At 42.6% G+C, this 18,806-nt stretch overlaps 1 protein-coding gene and 1 pseudogene across 1 annotated transcript in view; both read right to left on the reverse strand.

The window, feature by feature from the left end:
- IFIT2 (interferon induced protein with tetratricopeptide repeats 2) overlaps positions 1–1,427 on the reverse strand; it is a 7,788-nt gene extending 6,361 nt beyond the window's left edge. The window contains exon 1 of the mRNA XM_019633376.1: positions 1,125–1,427. Coding sequence (XP_019488921.1) covers positions 1,125–1,129 — 5 coding nt within the window. The 5' untranslated portion in view covers positions 1,130–1,427. The remainder of the gene's footprint in view (positions 1–1,124) is intronic.
- Positions 1,428–6,901: 5,474 nt separating this feature from the next.
- Positions 6,902–15,999, reverse strand: LOC109377124 (interferon-induced protein with tetratricopeptide repeats 3-like; annotated as a pseudogene).
- Positions 16,000–18,806: the final 2,807 nt, after the last annotated feature.

Genomic DNA, 18,806 nt, shown 5'->3' on the forward strand with positions numbered 1-18,806 from the left:
AAAAAAAAAAAAAAAAAAAAAAAAAAAAAAAAAACAAGCAAAGAAAATGAGAAGAGAGACTAATAGGTCTCTATTATCATGGGAACGATTCTATAAGAAGACCATGCTAAAATTCTAAGAAGTAGAAACAAAGGTTTCTAAAGATTCTGAGTTACTAGAGAAACACATCTGGAAATATCTCAAATCTTTTTTTTTTTTTCTTTCTATCAGTCAGACTTGCAGGAAAAATGCTCTTCAAGAAGAGAGATCAGGAAACTTAGAGAAAGAGGGCCATGTGTCCTCTAGCAAGGAAGTACTGGGGCCGGTGTCCCTGGATCTTGGAGCTCCCAAGACTGAGGAGGCTTAGGCATCCAGTTAGGTCACCCCATCCTCACACTGGAGAAAATGGATAGCTCCCTTCCTACCCAATGAGCTAACACTTTCTCCCCAGGGCAATCTTACGTTTCTGGGGTGTGAGAGGATTTTAGAGGTGGGGATGATTTTCTCCAAGCTCTCCATCCCCCATTCATACTTCAGATAGGAGGACTCTAACCAATCAGGATTTTGGGGCACACTGTATTTCTGTTAAATGAATGACTCCATCTTACCAGCCCTAATACAAATCTGAAATGAATTATGAGCATATTAAAAGTAAAGTCCACCTTAACATGAAGTGGGGCTGCTGCCCTGAGTACACTGTAAGCAATACCTGCTCAAAAGAGATCTTTTGTTAAACGGGAATCTGATGAAAAGCCTCTCACTTAGTCCTTTCAAATAAGAAACAAAAGAGAAGCAATCTCCAGGAGCAACTCCCCTGGACCCACCTTTAAATTGAAGTACCTGCCTGATTAAATCTCTCTCTCTGCCCTTGTTGCATCACGCCTCTCTGAACTCAGCTCTCAGCTTCCCTGGGTGACAGACGCTCTTAGGAAGCTTGACGGGTGTGAGGCAGAAAATAACTTAGGAGTAAAGAAGCCAGGATTGGTAGGACAAATATGCAACCTACAGAGATACATGCTTAGTAAAGGTTAGCAACACTAAAGCAAAGCAATTTAGGAGCTTGCCTTTTAGGATGGTGGCTGCTCAGGATTTGCAATTCACAACAAAACTGATTAGACATTTCAACAAGATCAGGAAATGCTTACCTCATGGTTGTGTGTGCTTCTCAGCTCTAGTGAAAGGCTGCAGTTCAGGCTACGGTGCTCTTCAGAAATCTTCCTCCTCTGCCTCAAATAAATGTGAGAGACCTATATATGGAAGCTTCACTTAGTTCCTTTGCTTTGTTTTCTGGCAACTGACTTTAGGAAAAAGAAATTGAAACTGGAAACTGAAACAGGCAGGGATCTAAGAGGAAGTGGACATTGAGTAAGAGCCAAGCCCGTTGCCTCCCCCTACCCTTCCTGTGCAGTGAGTCAGAAGAAGTTCCACTTGGCGAATTGTTTCGATGTCCTAGGTTAGCTGATTTACCAAGGAGCAGAACTTGAGGAAGGATATATTTACCAAGCACCCGCCTCATTGCTGGGATGGTAACCCTCTACCCACCCTTATCACCAATATGACTCACAGGCTGCTATAAGGAGCACTTATGTGATCTGCACAAGGCCGAGGCTTCTCATCTGTTTCATTCACTGATGAATCTCCAGTTCCAACAATAATATCTGGCACATGTCAGGCATTTAAAAAGTAGTGGTTGCACGAACGAATACATAATGAGAACCATGGGCTCTGATGTCAGCTTTTTAGGATTGGAACCAGGCTGCGTTTACATGCTGTGACCCTGTGGACATAATTGAGTGTCTCCATGTTTTAGTATCTTCTTCTGTGAAACGGGGATAATACTCTACCAACTCACAGTGGGGTTGTGAGGATCAAATGGGTGAATACATGAAATGTTTTTAGAATAATGCCTGGCACATAAAAAGTAAATGTTAGTTTTTGTTCTAAATAATAGCTAAAATCATTAACCAAAGAGATCAGAAGGGAAACTTTTAATGTTTGCCTTTTCCAGAGCTTTTAGCTCCTCTGACATTCCATGATCTATCATGATCACTAACCTAAGCCAAACAATTCCTAACATCTCTCCACATTCTAGGTTTCTCTGAGCTCCACAACATTTTAAATCCCTGTGGGTTACCTTGGTATTCAGCACCCGCACACCACAATTGGCAGCCGTAGTGGTTTGTTATGACAGAGAAAGTGTACTTTCTTTGCTTTTTCCTTATTCATACCTTTAATCACAAAGAGATCCCAATGTACACAGACCCAAGGGGAAAAAAGGTAAAAGCACCAGGTATCTTTGAGGACAGGAAATTACCCAGAACATAGGTGAATTTTATGCTCCAGTACAACCGAGATTGCTGAGGCAGGTTATTCAGTGTTGGAGAAAGCATTATTTATCGTGGATTTTTCTGCCCAGGGCCGGGTGGAAGCTATACTTCTTGACAATCCTCTACTTTTTTTATTAGGATACATAGCTAAGCCGATCCCAGCGGGAAATCCTTATTTTTAGGTCTCAGTCAAGAGTTACAAGTTCTAATTCTATTTACAAGTTCTATCATGTATTTATAAAAATATATGTTAAATGTGCAAGAAATGCTGAAATAGGAAGCTAGGAACACTGTGGGTTTTGTTTTATTTTTTAGAATTTGCATTCAAGAAAACTATGAGATAGAAATGTTTCAATCTTATTAATAAAGGTACTGGTTGGGGAGAAGCACAGAGAAAAGACATATTCACTGTGTTTTGAAGCACTAGAGGTATTGATTCACTCTTCAGAAATCTGTCTGTGCCTGTGTATAATGCTACCACAGCAGGGGTGAATCAGTTTCTCTGGCAGCTGGGGTAGTGTGAGAATACACAGTGTGACTGCAAAATAGAAACTGAAAATCGAACCAGTGAGAGTTCTGACAACTCTGGTTATTACAAATATTTGTGTGTCTGTGTCCTGGTATCGGCCTAAGGCTGCCCCTGTCTCAGCCTAGACAAAAGAGTCCTGGTTTGCGGTTCCCAGAATGAGGAAATCCACCTTGACAGGGCTGCATAAGCTACCAAGTGGTATAATGTACTCATGTTCACATGTCCTAAACCACCAGCAGTATCAGCATTACCTGGGAACCTGATAGAAATGCAAATTATCAGGCTCTACTCTAGACCAAGTGAGCCAGCAGTTCTAGGAATGGTCAGGTGGTAAAAAAAATAAAAGAAAAAATAGAACAACAGCAACAAAACTAAAGACTAGGTAAGATTAGATAACTCATGTGTACCACATGTGATGGTGGGCATAATGGCCATAATAAACACTCCAGTTGAAAAAAAGGAACATGGAGGGATCTCAGAGGTCATGAGCCTGTGATATTTGCTGGATAGCCATTTTGAAGATCTTCTACCCTGGCAATGGTGGAAGTTTCTAGTTAGACCCTGATTCTGCTCTCTGGTGGGGACTTGCCCCTGTTCTCCATATCCCTGGCTCCATCCTCTGGAAGGTCCTTTTTACATTTACTCTCTTAATCTCACCTCTTCTGCCATGGGTGGTCCCAGAAACTCCTGTATTCACACAGAACCTTTGTTAATAGTATCCCTTAGGAGAGCATTTATTCAAAACATTAATGCCCTCAAAGAAAGCCTCAAATATTTGTCAATATTTCATTCTGAGAATAAAAAGAGTTTTAAAAGTAAATGATAGTGGAAGCATTGGTAGGTAAAAGAGAGATGACAAGGCAATATAAAGGTATCAGAGGCCGCAAAGGTAGTCAGAAGATATGTGTCGATTAAATGTTCTATGTGCATGTATATGAATTCCTGATTTTTTCTTTTTTAATTAGCAGTAGGAACATTTCTACCTCTCTCATCAGCTGCTTCACCAGGTCTCTGAAAGCAAAGCTTCTAGGGTACTTCACAGCCTCCAACCAGACTTTGCACCTTTGTTTAGGCTCCTTTTTGTACTTATTAAAGGACTGCAGGCAGAAACCCCCAAGCTCATGCAAAGCCATGCAATACAGGGCAAAATTGCCCCTCAATGTCAGAGAAGGTAAGTATTACTATGAAATAAAAACTCTGGCCCCTGCCTTTCAGGGGCTTCCAATCTGATTGCAAGTTTAAACTCCCACGCATCTAATAACAGAGAGAAAAGTGCTTCGAAACGGCAAATCATGTGGAACGGAGGAAGCTATAATTGGGAGATGAGACAATGGAAAGGTGTGTATGTATGTTGCCAACAGAAGCACAATATTTTAGTGTGAACTGTTAAAAGATGTGTGCCTTTCTTTCATCTTGGTATACCCTCATTTATCACATTACTTGGCATCTATTGGGAGCCCAAGAAAAGTTTGTTGCACAAAAAGTATATTTCCTAACAGAGAGGAGAATGGTTAGAGCAAACTTCCAAGAGGAAGCGAAATTTTTAAAAATTAGTTTTGATGGATACAATTATGGATCAGTGGAAAAAGTAGGAGGCCATTTTGTGAATGTTTGCAGGGGGTAATGAGCAGGTGGGTAGTGGGAGAGATGAAGGCATGGGGAAAGACCTGGAAATAGAGACTAGTCAGTTATGTGCGGTTCTCTGTCTAGAGGCTACTCCAGGGGGAATAGCTCCTTCCCCAAATATTCTGTGTGTATTTGTGATATGCTTTTTCTTTTTTCTTTCCCCTTCCTGTCCTTCCTTCTTTCCTTTGGACATTGTTAGCATGCTGTATACACTTTTCTGAATTTTTCAAAAAACTTAAATCGATCTCAGACATAGTATTCTATATTTTTACACTTAAAACTGCCTTAGTTTTTGTGTGTTTTTTTTGCAATAGCTGCAGGCTATTTATTCCATGTACGAAATACTAAAATTGAACTAATGAGTCCCCTAATGACGGACATTTGTTTTCAGTGCGTTGTTATTATAAACAAAGCTTCATGAATATTCATGTGTGTGTCTCTGCATGCATACACAAATGCAGAATAAATTAATAAAAGCGAAATCTCTAGGGCAAAGATTCATGTACACTTAATAGCTATCAAACACATTCTCTCCATCCATACAATTTATCATCTCAACAGCAATGCATGATAGAGCCTGTTTGCCTACATCCTTATTCGTACACCCTTAGGAAAGGTGTTTTCATTGCTGACCTGAGATAGTCTTTCTTGTAGTGTTGGTTAGCTTTGCTTGCTCTTAATAAGAGTGACATCGACCATCATTTCATATGTTTAAAAACCAGTTCCATTTCTTGTCTGTTCCTGACATTTACCTATTTTTCCATTGAGTTTATTTTTTGTTATTGATTAACAGGAACTATTTCAGCATTAAGGAAATTAATCTTTATCCAATATTGTGTTGAAATAGTATTTTTAAGTTTGTCATTTATCTTTGGACTTTCTAAATGTATCTCTTCTATGTTTTTAATGTAGTTGAGCTTAATATTGTATGCCTTTTATGTTTCATTTCATATGTACAAATTTCAGACACCACAATTAAAAACAAATTCAAAAATTCTATTTTTTTAAAAGATTTTTTTTATTGGGAAGTTGGGGAGGGGAACAGTGTTGGGGAATTGGAGAAGGGGAACATTGTGGTTTTCCAGGACCCATCAGCTCCAAGTCACACTGTTGTCCTTCAATCTTAGTTGTGAAGGGCGCAAGCTCAGCTCTAAGTCCAGTCGCCATTTTCAATCTAATTGTGGGGGAAGGGGCGCAGCCCACCATCCCATACTGGTGTCAAACCAGCAATCTTGCTGGTAAGAGCGCATGCACCTGAGCTCAGCAGCAGCTCAGCTCGGGTGCAGCTCTATGGCTCATGTGGGAATCTAACCGGTGATGCTGTTGCTCAGAGCTCATGCTGTTAACCAACTGAGCCACTCAGCCGGCCCAAAAATTCTTGTAGTAATTTTGTAATTTTTATTTTTAAACATTTAAAACTTTGATTTACATGGAATTCATTTTGGAGTGTAATGAACGCGGAAAGAGGACCAGTGGTCAGTGGCATTCTATTCACTCAGCAATTACTGAGTGTCTATTGTGTATCAGGCCATGGGCAAGGCACTGGAGGAGAGTCGGGGAATGTGCATAATGCTAACTGAGAAACCAGCGTCACATAGTCCCAAAGCAAATGCTTTCCCTCAAAGGAGCTCAAAATATCTGTATGACAGAGGAAAAGTGATTCTGAATTTCCAGATCTTTTTGAGAGAATTTTTGGAACCTGGGAAAAGAGACAGAAAAATGGAAAACTCAGCCATTCGGCCCAGCTCCTTTGAGTTGTGTCTTCTCTGTCTCCCCATTTCCCTCCCCTTTGTGACCACCAAACCAGGCATCCTACCCTTCTCTCTTGCTCTGTTCTCTGTCTCCTCTCTCTGAAGCTCAGAGGCCTCATTAGAGATTCTCTCTAGGGCCCTCTGCTTTTCTGGGTGGCGGGCCCCTCCTGACCCTCTACCACTTCCTTACTGCCCTTCTTAGCCAGGGAGGCAGAGGGGACATATCTACCAGGATTTGTGATTGCATTGTCCAACAGGCATCCCAGATTTCTCTCAGAGCTGTCAGCTGTTGGCTGCCCATTTCTATTCAGTTTACGAGTGAATCTGGAGAGTTGCCAAACAATAGCGTCTGAGGCGTTTTCAGAGCGTCATTTATTGGCGAGTCTTCTTAGGTTTATGATTCGTTTTTCCTTCTCATTCAATGTCCCATTGATGTTCAAGACCTCCAGGTAATGGCGGATGGCAGTGTCATCGCACATCCTCTGGTACTGCTGAGAGTTGCCGTACTGCCTATGGAACACTTAACCTCTCCATTGGAGTGAGGTCCTTACTGAATTCTTTCTGGAAGCACTACTTTGCCTCATCTTACTGACCCCTTATGGCACAGAGGCAGGCAAGGTCTGAGCAGGCACGGGGGAGGTGAATATTCAACACAACAACTTTCTTAAAATGACCCACAGAGTTTTTCATCATTTCCTGTAGTTCTTCTTCACTCTCATTAGTTGAACGCTTTCTTGACCTCTGTATTTTTTTGCTCTGTAGCAAAATTCAATCTGGAGATGTTGGTAGTTGTTGTTTGACACTGATTCTAAAGCCTTTTTAAGTAATTCTATAGCTCTGTCCAGAGTACCTTTATTGTGGTAATATTTGACTGCACTGCAGAGTACATCAGTTGGATATGGTGTTTTCTTCAAGGCCTCTTCCACTAGATTGTTTCCTTCCACTTCCTTCTTGATCATTTTTTTTTTCCGCTGAGCCATCCTGCCACCTGTTGGCAGCTCAGCGACAGCTCAGGTTGGGCCGGGAGTTGAACCGGTGACCCTGTTGCTCAGAGCTCGCACTCTTGAGGGAGCTCTTAAGAGCCACTCGGCAGGCCCTCCTTGATCTTTTGAAGAGTTACAGCCAAGAGAACATTAATATACTGATTGCCGGGATTTACCTCAGAAGGCGAATGGTGGTCTCTGTTGGTGCTTTGTCACCCAGACGATAAAAGTATGATCGCCAATCCTAGGGAGAACTCTGGGTTGGTGGGTTTCTTTTCCAGAGCCTTCTCAAAACACTCATTAGCCTGTTCATAATACTTTTCTCTCCATTTTAAAAGTACCCACCTTTCTTCATAGTCACTCTGGGGACATGCAATTCTGTAGGAGCTTGCAAAACTTCTTGCAAAGATGTCCCACCTTTTCAATGTAAGCCTGTGCTTCCGGAAGTCTGCCCATGGGATAATAGATCCAGGTGTAGTTTCCCCAAGTGACCAGACTTCGGATTTTGCCTTGGTGGGCCTGCTCATGCAAGATAAACTCCTCTGCTTGCTGTAAGTATTCCAGAGCCACCTTGTTCTGGCCTCTGAGGTGTGTGACATAGGCAAACAGATTATACATGATTGCTTTGAATGCTGTGTTTAGAAACTCCACCCAGTCACACACACTATATCTTCTAAACCCTCTAAGGAACTTTCTTCATCATGTAAATTCCAGGTAAAATAGCATTTCAGTTGTGGTAAGATATTTTCCAAGGAATGTTTGGTGCTTTGACTGTAGGGGAGAAAAAGAGAACATTTGGGGATGCGAGTGAGCAGACATATAAAGTAACTGTTTGGAACATAGCCATCTGACCATTTCTGAGAAGGGGTTAAGCATATAGATATAAAGATAAGCAGCATTACAGTCTTTTAGCCATGCTCAAATATTAGTAAGGTAAGCCCTGGGTCTCATGGCTTGCTGTTTCAAGTTGCCTAGGAGGAGGTGGTGTGGTGTGAGGATATCACTTGATGAATCAGACATGAGAGAAGGGTAAATTCTTGTAATAATATGGGGAGCTGGCACTCATTCTGCACAGCTATGGTTACAAATAAACTCAGGAGTCCTGGTCAGGCCAACCTATGTGCAACCAACAGACCATTTCTTTCTACCCAGATTACATTCATTCCTAGATTTTACTGAATAGTTTTTTTTTTGTTTTTGTTTTTTTGTTTTTTTAGCTGAGCCATCCTGCCACCTGTTGGCAGCTCAGAGGCAGCTCAGCTTGGGCCAGGCATCGAACCGCTGTTGCTCAGAGCTCGCACTCTTGAGCGAGCTCTTAGCCAACTGAGTCACTCGGCCGGCCTTGACTGAATAGTTTGCTCTTCCCGCCACTCATTCTAAATTCATGCATATCAGTAAGGGGGCAAAAGGGGGAGAGAGAGTGAGAATGGAAGACAAACACCAGTCTACACAGAGTCAGGAAGATGGGAAGGAAAGAGGAAGAGGGTGAGACAGAAGCATTTGCTATTGGCAAGTGACCATCCCCAAGGGAGATGACCACATTTATAAGTGAAGGGGAATGCTCACAGATTCACTCTATGCCCAAATAATGATTTTTTTTTTAAGATTTTTTTGGGGAATTGGGGGATGGGAACAGACAAGTTGCTGTCCTTTTGTTCTTCAGTCTAGTTGTGGAGGACGTTGCTTCACTGGCCCAAGTTGGCACAATCACTGCACTCTTCCCGGGCGAGGCAGATCAGTCGCCGTCTTCTGTACAGCTGCTCACAGTGGCTGCTGGCCACTCACGCTGGCTGCCGGCTACACACGGTAGCCCATGGCAACCCACTGCAGCAGGGGCTGCAGCCTACGCCGTCGCCAGCAACTCAGGGCAGCCCAGCTATAGGCTGAGCTGTTGTTCAGCATCTTAGCTGTAGAGGGCAGTGTCACTGGCCCTCATATGTGGGATCCGAACCGGGGCCTTCTGGTGTCCCAAGCCAGCACTTAACCAACGTGCCACTAGGCCGGCCCCCAAATAATGATTTTGATTTTCAATGTTATATTTGAATTTATGTTGTTTTATAATATTTTGAATTTTTGTTTACCTCCTAAAGTACAAAGTATGCTCTTTTCTCACCAGTAGCAGGTATGCATTTCAAGGATGTGTATTTAACATGCAGAGGCATGTTAACTGGTGTAAGGGGATGGATGTTCAAGCTCTACAGCTAAGACAAATGCAGGCTATCATGCATTCTATTAATATCATAAAATATAATAGAACCTTGGGGAAAAAATAGATAATGATACCAAAAACAAGAGGTAACATCTATTAAGCACTTATCACATGCCAGGAACTGTTCTAGGAGCTTTACATGTATTAACTCACATAATCCTCATAACAACCCTGTGTGGCAGAAGCTATTATTATCCCCAATTTGCAGATGGATCATTAAGTAGCTTGTTCAGGGTTATATAGACTTGCAGAGGTAGAATTTCAACCCAGGCAGTCTAGCTTCAAAGCTTACACTCTTAACTACTAAATGTAATTCACTTGTTAAACAAATATTTGAAATACAAGTACACACCCATATGTGTGTGTATATAAATACCCACAAATGTTTGTTGAACAAATAAGTGAATTTTTGTATCTATCTATATCTCTATTATTCATTTGTTCAACAGATATTGGGCCAGATACCATTTTATGTATTGGTGATATAGCAATGAAAAATGCAGACAGGTCCTTGCTATCTCTCAGCTCACATTCTAGTGGGAGAAGACAGAAATAAACTACAAATATGGGTCCATATAAGAAAATGCCCTTGTATGACACTATCCAGTCATAATTACTGCTGTCCTGATGAAATTAAAACTAAGAGTATTGGTCAGGAGTTGCCTGGGTATATGATTGGGAGTGGAGGGTGGACTAGAGTTACTGTAGGTAGAGTAGTTTGAAAACTAGTCTCTGTGAGGAAACATCTAAGCTGCAATCTAAATAACAAGAATGAACTAGGTATTCAAAGATCTGGGGGTTGGGGGGATCTTTCCAGGCATAGGGAAGAGCAACTGCAAAGGTCCTAAGGCAGTCATGAACATGGCTAATGCAAGAGGGAAAGTCATATGAGATAAATTAGAGAAATAGATAGGGATCAGATCACATGGGAACCTGTCATATGGAATAAGGGGCCTGGATATTGTTCTAAGTGACATATAAAGCCAATAGGCGGAGTGTGTATTAGGGAGAGTTTAAGCAGAGAAGTGATTTGAGTTTATGTATATTTGAACAAGATCATTCTGGCTGTCAAGTGTGGAAACTATTAGACCAGCTGGGAGCTATTGCTGAGGCCCAGGCAAGGAGTGATGGAGGCTGGGACTAGTATGCTAGCAGAAGAGATAGAGAGATGTGAACACATTTGGGGCATATTTTTGAAGGTATAATGCGCTCAACAGGATTTGCAGATGATTGGATCTGGCATATAAAGTAAACAGAGAAATTAGGATTATAGTAAATTTTTGGCTTAAGCAACTGGATGAACCATGGTAACACTTACTGACATAAAGAAGACAACAAGAGAAGTAGACGTATGGGAGTAACCAAGAGTTCTGTTTTCAAATTGCTAAAATGAGGTACCTATTGACTATCCAAAAAGAGGTGTTAAAACAATAATTGGAGGGCCGGCCAAGTGGCACGATGGTTAAGAACTGGCTTGGGACGCCAGAGGGCCCAGGTTCGGGTCCCACATATGAGGGCCAGTGACGCTGCCCTCTACAGCTAAGATGCTGAACAACAGCTCAACCTGGAGCTGGGCTGCCGTGAGTCGCTGGCGACAGCATAGACTGCCGCCCCTGCTGCAGTGGGTTGCCATGGGCTACCGTGTGTAGCCAGCAGCCAGCGTGAGCGGCCAGCACTGGCAGTGAGCGGCTGTCCAGAAGATGGCGACTGATCTGCCTCACCCAGGAAGAGCGCAATGATGGTGCCAACTTGGGCCAGTGAAGCAACATCCTCCAAAACTAGACTGAAGCACAAAAGGACAGCAACTTTTCTGTTCCCCTTCCCCCAATTCCCCAGCACTGTTCCCATCCCCCCAATAAAAGAATCTTTAAAAAAACAAAACAAACAAAAAACCAAAAATAACATACCAATAATTGGATATACGAGTCTAGAGTTCAGAGGTCAAGGCTGGAGCGATACATCTAGAAGTCTTGAGCCTATAGGTAGTTCTGAAAGCCTCGGGTCTGAGTGTCATAGGTATAGAAAGAGTATAGTTGTAAAGTAGAGGCCATGCCCAGACAGAGCCTTGGGGTATAGTGCCATTCAGAAATTAGATGGAGGATGAGAAGCAGCAGAGGAGGCTGAGAAGGAATGGCCAGTGAAGGAAAAAGAAAACCAGAAGGTGGTGAAGCCCTAAGAACCAGCAAAAAAAAAAAAACACCCAAAAAAGTTTCAGAGAGGAAGTGGTGGAATTAGTTTTGGGGAAAGGACAAAAGTTAGGACAGAAAATTGACCACTGGATTTGGCAACATGTTGGTCATTGGTAACTTTGTTAAGAGATGTGTCAAGAGTGATGCAGGCAAAGGCTCACTTGGAATGAGTTGAAGAGAAAATGAGAAATGAAGAGACAATTCTAGGAAGTTTTGCTGTAACAGCGCAAACTTGGATGGGTACAGTTGGAGATAGCTGAAGGGAAATCATTTCTGAAACTGGGTTGTATTAATGAATGTTTATGTGCTAATGGGAGTGATTCAGTAGGGATGAAAAAACTAGTGATACAAAAGAGCTGATACTTAATTGCTGGAGAGAAATGTTTGAGTAGGTGACATGGGAGGTGAACCAGAACAAAATTGGGATACTTGATTTGTTTTTCTATATTTTTTAATTTTTTAACCGTAGGGGTAATTCTTCCAAAATTATAGAAGGGAAGTGAGGCTGAGGGCACAGATTTACGTAGGCTGAAGATTTGGTACTGATGAAATAGGGTGGTTCGATAAGTTTGCTTCTTAGGGAAAATAGACACCAAAATATAAGCAATACTTTTTAGTTTTGTTTACTTCTTTGTGTTTCTTTCCCTAAGTTTTTGCTTTTGAGCATGTATCTCTGAAAATCAAGTAATGCATGTGTCATAAGCTCATGGAATCAGTACTAGATGGTTTGTTTCCATTTGCCCTTCAGATCCAACCTCCATTCTTCTCCATCAACCTTTATACACATCTGTGAGATCCACTGTTTCTAGCTTCCCGGTGGGTTTGGCCAAAGGGACACATAACAAGAGATCAGAGAGAGGGAGCAATATCCTCAAATATTTACTTCTGGCGTTTCTACCTTGCAGAACGTCCTTCTACTGAAGTCCACAGTTGCTGTCAGTTGGCTCTGCTGTCAGTTTACAACTTTTTTTTTAGTTCCTATAAATTCTCCCCTCTCTCGTTCCTTATTTATCTGAGATAATCTGGATGGGCCTGGTTCAATCAGGCTTCAGGACAGAGCTGAGGCTTCCCTAATGAGGAAATTCTGCCTGTGGACGGCAGCTGAAGCACATGCCCAGGGTTCTAGCCTGTCTTTCCTGACAGCTTGCCCTATTTGAACTTGAATTTGGACTTGCCTAGCTAGCCCTCACAATCACATAGGCCAATTCCTTGCATTAAATCTATCTATCTATCTATCTATCTATCTATCTATCTATCTATCTATCATCTATCTATCATCTATCTATCTATCTATCTATCTATCTATCTATCATCTATCATCTATCTAGCTATCTATCATCTATCTATATCTCCCACTGCTTCTGCTTCTCTGATTGATACAAGGGTTTATGAACAAAGGATGTCCATTGCAGGATTAGTTACAACTGCTTAAAATTTTAAGCTAGATGATGGTTCATAAAAAAAAAATTAAGGCATCATGGGACTATCAATTCAACACATGAGTCTGTTTTAGCTTCCTCCTTAAACCCTACTAAAATGACAGTTTGTGAAGGCTTAAATCAGTTAGGAAAAGAGAATAGAGAACACAAAGGCAACAAAATCTTGGAAATTCTGAAGGAGCTAGCTAGACAAGTGGTAATTCCTTATGCTGTACTAAACCTGAGAAAACTACATCTATCAGCAATGGGGGAAATCTAAGAATTAACCCAATTTATAATGCAGTTCCCAAAAGGCTCAGGAATTAGTGGCACAGAAGGGCTGTATAAGTGTGTGTGTGTGTGTGTGTGTGTGTGTGTGTGTGTGTGTGTGTGTGTGTGTGTAAACTGGAGCTAAGATAAGAGAATTGATTAATAGTTTAAGAAGAAGCTGTGCCTACAGACTCTGCCTCTGGTGCTTGCAATTCCCACTTCCTAACCTAGGCAGAAAATTACAGGTTTATTCTATAAAGGGGATAAAGATAGAGGTGCCTAGACTGGGTATTACAGGCACAGTTGAAGTCTGGGGTACTACACTGAAAATGCAAGGGTTAAATAAGTGTCTATACATTGAATTTTGAGACCACATCTTCTTCCTAACTCAGCTCCCAAAATACTGCAGCTGGGTTTGTTCTCTCCAGACAAGATATTAGAAGACAGTTATGGAGGGAATCAAGGAAGTCCAAGAGAAAAAGCTTAAAGATACAAACATCAGGGGTTCCCCAATAAAATGGTGCAGTGAGATATATAAGGAAGCCCGCTCATTGAGACCCACACTTGTGCTCCAAGCTTCAGACCAACTTTTTCATGTTTCACTATTCTGAGCTGGCATCCAAGTATCCCCAGACATTTTCAAAAAGCCTCTAACACAGAGGACATCAGCCAAAACAAGCAGATGGTAAAATGGACTTGCAGGGAGAAAAAGAGTTAAAACAACAACAACAACAAATAAACTATCATCAATAAGTTGAGATATTGGAGAAGATATTGCATCCATAAAATAGAAACAAATGCTATGAAAAAAAATGAAGCTTTAAAAAACTTGGAAGAACTCTTGGAAATTAAAACAATAATTCAAGAAATGAATTGGAAAGAAAGATTGGAAGAAAAATTAGAAAAAAATTAGAAAAATGTCTTTCAAATAGTAGAACAAACAGATAAAGACAGGAAAAATAGGGCATATAAAACAGAAAAATTAGAGGCTCAGCCCATGAGGACCAACATCTGAATAATAAGAGTTCTAGAGAGGACCAAAAAAATGAAAGAAATAAAAATTATTCAAGAAAAATCCAATAAAATTTCCCTGTGCTGAAAACTAAACATTTCCAAATGAATAAAAGTAAACTTTTACCAAGTACACGATGGAACCCTTATAGAACACTGGTGACAAAGAGAACTTTACAAGTTCTGTGTGTGTGTGGGGGGGAGAGGGGAGTTATAGTAAAAAAAAAAAAAAAAGAATCCAAATGTTATTGGTCTGCTCAACAACAATACTAAAATCTAGAAGGCAATGCAGAAATGCCATCAAAATACTATAGGAAAAATTTTCTAACTTAGAATTCTAAATATAGCCAAATAGTTACTTAAGTGGGAGGAAAGAATAAAGACACATTTTTTTTTTCTTTTAGCTGAGCCATCCTGCNAAGAAAATGTGGTCTATATACATACACAATGGAACATTATTGAACCATAAAAAGAAGGAAATTTGGCCAATTATGACACAATGAATGGACCTTGAAAGCATTATGCTAAGTGAAATAAGTCAGACAAAGAAAGACAAATACTGTATGATCTCATATGTGGAATCTAAAAACATCTAACTCAGAACCAGAGAGGAGAATGGTAGTTTCCAGGGGCGAAGGGGTGGGGAAACGGGAAGATTGTCAAAGGACACAAACTTTCAGTTGTGAGATGAGTAAGTTCTGGGAATTTAATGTACATCATGGTGACGATAGTTACCAACACTGAAAGTTGCTATGAGAACAGAGCTTTAATGTTCTCAACGTAACTACCACAACGAAATGGTAATTTTAGTAGGTGAAGGATGTTGTTAGTACACGTAGACCCAGGGAAAGGCCCTGAGATGGAAAATCTACCTCTATACGCAGAGGGCAGGTAAAGACTAAAGAAAGAGGCGGGCCACTCCAGTCTGTTCATGAATTGAGTTTATTAAGGGAAACTTACCTATGAGCTGCGTCTTGTGTGGCTGCAGGACAAAATGGATCCCCAGGCCGCTTGGCAGAAAGGGATAGTCATGGTTACTAGTATGTGAATGCTACCATATGCAGGGCATTATCTTACATGCTCGGCCAGATTGGGACAACGACCTGCTCCAGGAACCAGCACACCGCAGGAGGCAGGGGAGAGGTGCTGGTTTATGTCAGAAGGAGCATCAGTTATGATCAGACAGTCTCCGAGCAGGGTTTGCAGTAAGTGATCTTTGTCCTCTGGCCCAGATCTAGCTTGTGGATCAGGCGGTGATCGCATCATGGAACAGTTTCTCCTTCACAGATGTGTTAACTAAACATATTGTAGTGAGTATTTCCCCATATATATGAATGTGTATCAAATCATCATGTTGTACATCTTTAATGTACACAATGTTACATGTCAGTTATATCTTGATAAGGCTGGAAAAAAATTAAGCAGACCTTGGCATTGGTTACCCCATCCTCCCCTTCAAAAACCAGTGAAAGACCTTTTCTCAGCCTCGTCCTTCTCTTGACAGGAAAGAGGGGAGACTGTCGCGTTCTGGGTGTACAAGGCGCTGCCAGGAGGGGGAGCTTGTGACCCAGAGGATACGAAGCAGGAGCCCTTCCTAAATGACCACGGTGACCTGCCGCCTTCATGAACCTGAGCTGTAATGAGAGCAGCTCCAGGGTTTGGCTGCCGCTCATCATCACAGCTGCTTAATTGCTTGAACAGAGCCATTTGCCTACTTGGGGCTACAGATTAAAAAGTCTTGTTTCAGTGTGTGTGTTTCCTAAATTTATTTTCATTTGCAGCATTAATCCTTTTCCACATTCACTAGCACAGACATTGTGGCTGTTTGCTAAAGCAAGGGGCACTGCTTCAGGCCGCCCACCTCTGGCTCAGCAGCCCAGGGGAGCCTCAAGTTAGTTGGGGAAGGGAATATACATTTCAGCGGGGCTAGGAGAAATATTTCTCCTGGTTAGTCCCCCACCAACCCCACCCACCCCAACACCACTCTCCATGTGGCTTCCCTCTGGGCACAGCTCTGGGCCTCTAGGGGGCACTTCTCCCTTCATCACAGTCTCATAAGACAGCTCTTAGCAATTTTACCGTTAGAACCAAACCTCTACTCCAACTAGGGAAGGACTGGCATTTACCCACTGTTCCCTGAGCACGCCCTTAACTTGCCTCAGGGCCTTCGCTCTCCCCAGATCCTGCCCTCCCCTTGCAACCGGCCCCTGACGCTCCTCCTACTCTCCTTGGTCTGTAGGACTAAAGTCACACTTCTTTAATAAAGGCTGCCTCCTGTTGTTTCAAGGCCTGTCATCACCTAATGATGTTCTGATGACACTTTCAAGGCCATCTCACAGCTCACCTGCTGATGGCACCTTCTCTGAGCTCCTCTTGATCCCTAAATCTCTTCCCTCTGGTTATTCCCTCCAGGAATTGCTGCCTTATTGCTATTGATAATAATAATTGCTACCATTTAGCATGCGCTAGCATTGCTAAATTGCTAGTATGGTCTAGACGCTCTTTATAAATTATCTCTTTTCATTTTGACAATAACCTAGTTGCAGGTGAAGGCCCCACACCCCAGGCTCACACCTCAGACCACCTATGATTTTCTGAAGCACCTTCCTTACACTTTTCTAGGTCCCTCGCCAGTGTCTGCTTCCTCACTACCACTGGGCTGGCATGCCTTTACACCAGGGTAGGGTCAACCAGCTGCCAAGGAGCTCCAACGCTTGCATTTATCTCCAAATTCTCCTAAGGGTAGAGGTGGTGTGTTGGAGCCTTGCTGATTCCCCAGCTCTGCCCAACCCATCACCTTGCACGTGGTAGCTCAGTCACCACAAGTACTTGATTGAAACGGTGGACCATTTCCCCACAATTAAAGGTGACCCAGTGAGATTCTCTGATCTCTAGGAATCCCAGCAGCTCCAGGAAGAGAGCAGCTAGTGGGTCAATGGAGGCCTGAATGAAGACGCTGAAATGTCCCCAGACACTAGGTCTGAGATGAACGAGTGAGACCGAGGGCAGCGAGGAGGGCCACATAACCATAGTTGACGATAGAAATAGAAAAAAGAATAAAATGCCCTTAAGGGGTTCTAATCCTGGAGATTTATTTTGTAATTCCAGTTTCTTACTTACATCAACATAAATTAGTTTTATTGATCAAATTCACTAAATTATAACGAGTCTTGCAAGTTTTTTTCATTGACTTTTTAAAACACGGTTGTTTTCAATGAGCTCCAGCAATAATAGGCTTTCAAGAAATTTAAATGACTTTATATCCCTAGTGTCACTAATTTCCCAGATTATTTCAGTCTGCAGTCAAAACCAGGATCTCCATACTAGAAACAGAAAAGAGAAACAAACCCATCTGTCTCCAGCTCCATTTCCACCCACAAGAGCAGAATCCACCCCTGCCTTAGCCCACCCCTCACTCCCAAATATTATCAGGGGGCTCCCAGGGATGTCTGCAGGAATTTTCCTCCCTGCTCCGTGTACCATGGCCGCTCTCCTGCCGTTGCTCCTTCCAAAGCCCAAGCCAAGCCTGGTGTGGACTGCTCTGGTCCTTGGCCAGGCCACCGGCTCCCCAGGCAACTGGAACAAAGGTTTGCGTTGACTCCCTTCACGTAGCAAAACTGCAGTGACAAAGGAGCTCTAGCGCACCTGTATTTCAGCCCCCACTCCTCAACGCCCTGCCTGGCACAGTGCCTCGGACAGGGAGCGGGGAAGCAGACCTAGAATGCAAAATGCTGCTAAAGACTTACACTGAGCCATGTGCCTTGGACCAAAATTGTGTTGTGTCATTCTCTCTGCTCTTACCTTAAATTCTTTCCCAGGAGACCCCTAGTTATTTCTGAAAATGGCCCCCAGATTGGCACCACTCCATCCAGTGGCACACCCGTAACAATTGGTCCCATAATGGCTCAATGGCCCGGTAGAGTCAGAGATTCAGCACTACCCAAGTTTTGAAGCTGAGATCCTATTTTTTTTTTAATTGGGGAATTGGGGGATGGGAACAGTGCTGGGGAATTGGGGAANGCCGGCCTCTGGACGGCCGCTCACGCTGGCTGCCGGCTACACATGGTGCCTTATGGCAACCCACTGCAGCAGGGGACTGCAGCCTACGCCGTCGCCGGCGACCCACAGCAGCCCAGCTCCAGGTTGAGCTGTTGTTCAGCATCTTAGCTGTGGAGGGCAGTGTCACTGGCCCTCACATGTGGGATCCGAACCAGGGTCCTCTGGCATCCCAAGCCAGTTCTTAACCAACGCACCACTCGGCAGGCCCAAGGGGTTTTTATCTTGAGTTTCATCTTTCAATGCCCATAAATTGATAACGAAGGACTGGAATGGTTTGATGGGAAGGATTCTGAAGTCATGTCTACACAGTGAGGAAAATGCAATTAATTAGTGATGTCTGCCATTGTCTCTGGAAGGAGTAATGGCGTACATTCCCCAGGTGTTTGGATATGTGACCTCCATGAGTCCTTCTCGTGACAAGATTCTAAGAATTGATGCAGCTGAAGCACATGTGT

This window comes from Hipposideros armiger, unplaced genomic scaffold (assembly GCF_001890085.2).
Source record: "Hipposideros armiger isolate ML-2016 unplaced genomic scaffold, ASM189008v1 scaffold_1298, whole genome shotgun sequence".
Classification (NCBI taxonomy): Eukaryota; Metazoa; Chordata; class Mammalia; order Chiroptera; family Hipposideridae; genus Hipposideros; species Hipposideros armiger.